The 6,425-nt window shown below is 38.1% G+C and overlaps 1 protein-coding gene across 3 annotated transcripts; it reads left to right on the forward strand.

Moving 5' to 3' along the window:
- Positions 1 to 1,437: 1,437 nt before the first annotated feature.
- Positions 1,438 to 6,094, forward strand: LOC104901117 (probable UDP-3-O-acylglucosamine N-acyltransferase 2, mitochondrial). Of its 3 annotated transcripts, XM_048634695.2 has the most exons (11): positions 1,438 to 1,752; positions 2,175 to 2,379; positions 2,978 to 3,054; positions 3,291 to 3,340; positions 3,996 to 4,060; positions 4,167 to 4,218; positions 4,294 to 4,364; positions 4,454 to 4,520; positions 5,166 to 5,237; positions 5,353 to 5,401; positions 5,494 to 6,094. In XM_048634695.2, coding segments are annotated over exons 1-11 (909 nt in total). In that variant the 5' UTR covers positions 1,438 to 1,553; the 3' UTR covers positions 5,496 to 6,094. The 3 variants fall into 3 exon arrangements, with proteins under 3 accessions (XP_048490652.1, XP_010686963.2, XP_010686964.2); XM_010688661.4 differs by having other exon boundaries at positions 1,441 to 1,752; positions 5,353 to 6,094; XM_010688662.4 differs by having other exon boundaries at positions 1,615 to 1,752; positions 2,170 to 2,379; positions 5,353 to 6,094.
- Positions 6,095 to 6,425: the final 331 nt, after the last annotated feature.

Below are 6,425 nucleotides of genomic sequence, written 5' to 3' on the forward strand. Positions count from 1 at the left end.
TCTCTTCGCGGGGGAATTCAAATCCGAACTCTATGGTGGGGGATTTAATTCAACCAATTGATAAAAATTGGAATAGGAACTTATTATCACAAGTTTTTCTACCTTTTGAGGTGGAGAGAGTAATGAGTATCCCTATTAGTCCCCGTCTTCCGGAGGATGTTATTTGTTGGGATCTTGAAAAAGATGGTGTGTATTCTGTGAGATCCGCATACAAAGCGATTTGGGGTGACTCGGATCTAGATAGTGAAGCCTCTTCTTCTTCTTCTTCAATGATATGGAAGAAAATATGGAACATGCAAGTGCTACCCCGAGTTAAAACTTTTGCAAGGCGGGCACTCTCAAATGCGCTTCCCACAAATGCAGATTTGAATCGCCGATTTCCCACCCGAGCGAAGGTATGTAGTGTGTGTGGGCAAGGGGATGAAACTATAGTTCATGCTTTCTTTTATTGCGTTTTTGCCCAGGAGGTTTGGAGGCTTGGCGAGTTGGGCATAAGGGGGAGGGATGTGGGCAAGTTTGTGGGTGATTGGTGGGAAGGATGTCTAGCTAATCTGGAAGGGGAGGAGATGTGTGAATTGGTGACTATAGCTTGGGCAATTTGGAGGTCTCGATGTAGGCTGTTTATGGAGGGGGAGGAGGGATACCCAATGGAGACGTTGTTGTATGCCAAGAAGATCCACAAGGAAGCTATGGAGGTGGGCCCAGCTCGTCTCACTACTAGCGCTGCTGCTCTACATGAGAATGAGTGGTCCAAGCCTAGTGTGGGGCATATTAAGCTCAACTGTGATGCGGGGTAAATCGGGATGGGTGGGTGTGGTTTGGGGGTTGTGCTTCGTGATGACCATAGTGGTGTTGTGGCTGCTGGTGCTTTTCAATTCCAAGTTGCGTGGGAGCCTCGTGTGGCGGTTGCAAAGGCAATATATCATGGGGTGAAACTCGCAAAGGAGCTGGGCTACAAGCATTTGGAGGTGGAAAGCGACAGTCTCGTATCTATTCAAGCTTTAAGAAAGGTGGAGGGGGTTCTAGTGTGTTCCATCTAATTATAGATGACATTTTAGATTTGGTTGTTTGTTTTGAATATGTTGTTTGGTCTTTTGTGAAACGATCTGGTAATAAGGTAGCTCATATGTTGGCTCATCTCCAACCCTGGGAGATTGGTAAGCGTATTTGGATTGACTCTATCCCGGTTGATATTATGTCTTTGGCTATTAATGATATAATATGATCTCCCTTTTGGGGTTCCTTAAAAAAAAAAAAACAATATGCTTATAAAAAGTTTAAAACACTAGATAATATTCACACCAAGATTTTAGGAAGAAATATTCTAAAATCATAAAATTTATATAAAACAAAAATCGTGCATTTGCACGAGTAAAAAATTTAGTACTACAATATATTACCACTATTATTATTAATGATTACTAACAAGTAGCAACACGAGATGTTATATTATTAAGATAAATAATTGCGAAACATAGGGAAAATAATACAAAAATCGTCCGAACTTGGAACAATTTCAATAGGCGAGAAAGAGAACAAAGACGACAACATCGATGGCATACCTCGCACGAAACTTGAAGTTAATCAAGAATTCCTCGTCCAAATTTCTGGCATCTCAAATCTTTCAAAGAACAGTAGACTCAGAATGTTCTACTTTATCTATTATCAACAAACTCACCTTTCGTAGGCTCAGTACGTTTCATTCTTCGATATGCTCGTTTCGTTCTTTCGGATCAGCTGCTGCTGCATCTGGTAATTCTGTTCATTCTATTCATATTTCAGCTGCTTTTTTTAGATGGGAACTGTTTCATTTTGTCCGTGCTTTCTTCCGATTATATGCTGAAGCATACAAAGTGTTTGTGAAAATGCCTCTGACAAAAAGTACTCAATTTGGGAATTTTGGATTATAGTAGCAATTTATATGTTGGGTTATTCATATAACTTTGTAAAAAAAAATTAAAAGTTAAGTTAGAGGTAAGAATGTGAAACTTCAGACGTTTTAGTTCCTCAACATTGGTGACGATCATTCAAGGTCGTGGTTGCATTTTTATTATTGAAGTTTTGATTTTGGAGGGGAAGTTAATTGATGGGACCCTTGTTAGAGACAAGATGAATTGAAGCTGTTATTTAGGTATAACTTGTATCATATTATATTCTCCTTGTTTCAAGATTAGAAGATGGCATGGTTGATCATAAAGAGTTTCGGAAGTGGAGTAATGGGGGTGGTTTGTTTCACAATTCGGCTTGTATCGATCCCACAGCAGTTGTCGAAATTGGTGCTGTTGTCCACCCAAGAGCTACTTTAGGTGCGAATGTTCATGTTGGATCAGGAGCTGTGATTGGACCTAGTGTCACTGTCGATCATTCGACTACACTTGGGTATGGCTTTTGATTATGTTCAATTCTACCTGGGATTCTCCCTTTTAGCCTTGACCTTTATGCAATTGTTCTGATTATCTCGCACTTTTGATTTTTGTTCTTTCCTTATCTCCGTATAACATTGTAGACATTTTGATAGACTTAGATTGATTTAGCTATTTTTGTTTCATACATACCTTGGTTTTGCTCCCTTTGCTAGATACTTTTCTATAGAGAATTCTGTTTCCAGCTATGTTACTCAGACTCGGGTACCCATGTCCGACATGGATACGTGTCCAAGTGTCCGACTCGGCCCTTTTTTAGAATTTTTTCTATTATTTAGCGCACAAAACAAAGTGTCCAAGTGTCCCACCCATGCCCGAGTGTCAAGGATCCGACACGGGTACTTGGGGTGAAATGAAGAGTCCGAGTAACATAGGTTTCCAGAAAGAAATTATGAAAAGTATCCCCTGATCCTGTGTGTCTTCACCTAACGATTTTGTCCTGTTAGAAAGATTGAAATGTTTTTATATCGTCAATGACTAGTAATCTAGTATGCTCTCTATTCCTGTATCCTCATTTACTGTTAGATCATGGAGTTGCCAATTTTTTTTTTCAGGTACAATGTTGCTCTTGGTAACTGCTACATTGGTGATTCATGTGTTATTCACAGTGGAGTATGCATTGGCCAAGATGGTAAACTTGGATATTTGATATGGTTGAAGCATTTCATTGGTTTTTTCGTCATTGTACTGAATTAATGCGACTGGCTTATTGTTAAAATCACATTATAATATGATTTGTGACACGAGTAGCATATCTTTCTGCTAGCTTACCACGTGGCAAAGCAAGTGTGTTTTCTCTCATCCACTTGGGCCCACAATTGCATGACTGATGATCTTTTATGATGGCCTTTTTCTTATGATATGCAGGATTTGGATTTTTCGTTGATGAACTTGGAAACATGGCAAAGAAGCCTCAGGTTGTCCAGCTTAGATTCAATCTATGTTGTGTCATTGCATCTTTGATGTGAATATTGTCATCCTTTTGTGATCTATATTTGCAATAACTGTGTATGTTTGGCAGCTTTCTAGTCATTGCAGACACCCCTACGTGTGCCTTTCACGAAACTGGTTGTCGATTTCCTTCTTGCATTTGCTGCTTGTAACATAGTGTTGAAGTTGTGCAGCCGCCTTTTTTTTTATCAGCTATTCCTGATCTAAATGGTAGATAATCATGACATGACTTAGTGCTCAACTCTTCAACTGCATTGGTAATGTTCAATGTGACCTTGAGATGTTTGTTGATACTAGACTGTGCGAGATTTGGATATTGATGTTTTTAGCACAATTATCTGGTACTTCTGCTGTGAATGTTTGTATAATTGTATTTTGTCTACATATTTTAGCATATAATGCTGGTCATCTTTATGTAGAACTTGGACTGCAACATGCATCGTGAATTCATAATGATGAACTTCTCCAAGACCCTTTGCTTCCTTTCATTAGCATGGGAGACTTTATTTTTCTGTGTTCCAAGTTTAAGAAAGAGATATATTATGTGCATATAGATGTTATCTACAGCGTGATCATGTGCTATTTATCTAACTCACTAACTCTACCACCATTATTTTCCAGACACTTAATGTAAGAATAGGAAATCACGTGGAGATTGGTGCAAACACATGCATTGATAGGGGAAGGTGAGTGATGCATAATGTTAAGCTCGACTGTTTATTCTGTTTAAAGACCCCCCCCCCCCCTTCTTCTGTTTTATGTTTCTAGTTTTTTCTATCTACTGTTTTGCAGCTGGAGAGATACGACAGTAGGGGATTACACCAAGATAGATAATCTTGTGCAGGTTTTTTTCCACTCACTTTGTATCTTTATTGCTGTTTAAGCTGTCAAATTATATGGTTAAAGTCTCCTTCCACAGATTGCCCACAATGTAGTTATTGGCAAGAGCTGCATCCTTTGTGGACAAGTTGGAATTGCCGGTTCAGCAACGTCAGTTTCTAAAATCATGCAACTGTTGTTTTTTATTTTAAATGTTTTTTTTTGAGGTGGTGACTGGATGTTGTTCAATTCTTTCTTAGGATAGGTGACTATGTTACATTGGGTGGCAGAGTAGCAATCCGCGATCATGTCTCCGTCATTTCAAAGGTAATGTATATTAATTCAAGTCTCTGAAATAGAACTACCCTTTTGATACTTGTCATGCGTTAAAACAAAGGAGGTTAGAAGATGGATTTTGATTCATTGCCTTCATATAACCTTCTACATGGTGGTGGAAACTAAGTGGCTCTCTGCCCTGAATTAACATTGAGGCTGCAGTGATACGGATTGAACTAAGATCTATTTCTTTGGTGGTGTTTATCTGTTTTGTTTTCTTGAATTATATTGTAGGCTTTCCTGACATTTCTATGTTGCAGACACACAACAATCTGATGGTTTTTCTTCCTCCTTTACTTGGTTTGACTTAATTTGAAACTTGTAGTGCTCAATAGTATACTATTGTTTCATGTTTTTAGTGCATTTAAATTAACTTTTTGAAAGAAGAAGGTGTACATAGAATTTAGGGCAGACTTCACTCAAGATTAAATTCAGTGCACTTGAAGGTAGTCAGATATAGGTATGCGTATAGACGTTTAGTGACACTTTTGAAGAATGTAATCAAATTTTTAATCGTTCTCTTGTTGATATGCTGTAAATACTCCAAAAATTTCACATCAGATGCTCTATTTTAACTGAGGACCTTAGATTAAAACCCTTGTATGCGGAATTTCAATTGTTACATGGTATTTGTAGGTCCGTCTTGCAGCAAACAGCTGTGTCACGAAGGACATTAAGGAGCCTGGAGATTATGGTGGCTTTCCTGCTGTGAGTTTTTTTCCGTTGTGCTTAGGACTAACATTGAATAAATCGAAGACTTGACAATCTACCCCTTTTATGATAAGAATGAAACTGCTTCTAACTGGAACCGAACACTCTACAGGTCCCAGTGCAGCAATGGCGAAGACAAGTGGCCGCTCATCGATGGAACTGTAAGAAGACATAAAGAGTACTTGAGATAACTATGATTTACAGCTTCTAACTTGATGATGCCTGATGGATGCATGTGTTCTTGGGTTTAAAGAGTTATCGTGGCTGCAAATATCTGATATTACGAGCTTCTTGGTGAAGCTGCTAAGGCAAGAGGGGCTAAGAGAGTAAGAGTCTTAGTGGTGAAGATGCTTCTGATGCAATTGTTATGCTTTTGGTTCTGAAATCAAGATAAAATTGGCTACGCATATTTGACTATTGGTAATTTCTCTTACACATTTGAGATTTAGAACTTAACGTTCCTGAAGCAGGATTTAACATGTTCTCTGAGAAACAAAAGTTGTCAGATGACCAGTTTCTTATTCTGCAGTTGATGGGTTTTGTTTATTAAGAGAGTTAATCTAGTTTGCCTTGTTTAGATTCACAAACAAGAAGTACAATGTACTTTTTAGAAGGAAAAAAAGATTCTAGTTATTTCTTTTGTAGAAGGGATACTGCTAAGTGCTAACACTCTGAGAATTGTGTACTCAACTCAGTTTTGGGGATCTTTGAGTAGAGAGTTCGCGTACAAATTACAAGTAACAGTTATTTTTGTTTCTTTCACATATAAACTGTAATCAATATTTGTTTGCAAGATTAACGCTTATTATCTTGAAGATAGTTCAATTACTCAATTACTATAATGTTTTCTGACTCTTCTCTGCAATTGTGAAAGATGTTCACTTATCCTTGCTAAACTATGAGCTAATAAAACAATTTTAATACAAAGTATTTTTCTTCTCGTTAACATTTCTTAGGCATGATCCTTTGCAGAGCTTTACCTTCTTCTTGTTCCCTAAAATCTTTCCATCTGGTCCAATCTTAAACTGACCTTGAAACGTAAGATTATATTGCTTACTGGAATGACCCATATTGTGATATCTAATCCCAGTCTTAACCTCAACCTTTAACATTGCTTCTCCTGAAGACTTCGATATCACCTCTGCAAGGCCTTCCCATTGTTGAACATCAGCTTGCACCTGACAA

Source organism: Beta vulgaris, chromosome 8 (genome assembly GCF_026745355.1).
Source record: "Beta vulgaris subsp. vulgaris cultivar EL10 chromosome 8, EL10.2, whole genome shotgun sequence".
Lineage (NCBI taxonomy): Eukaryota > Viridiplantae > Streptophyta > Magnoliopsida > Caryophyllales > Amaranthaceae > Beta > Beta vulgaris.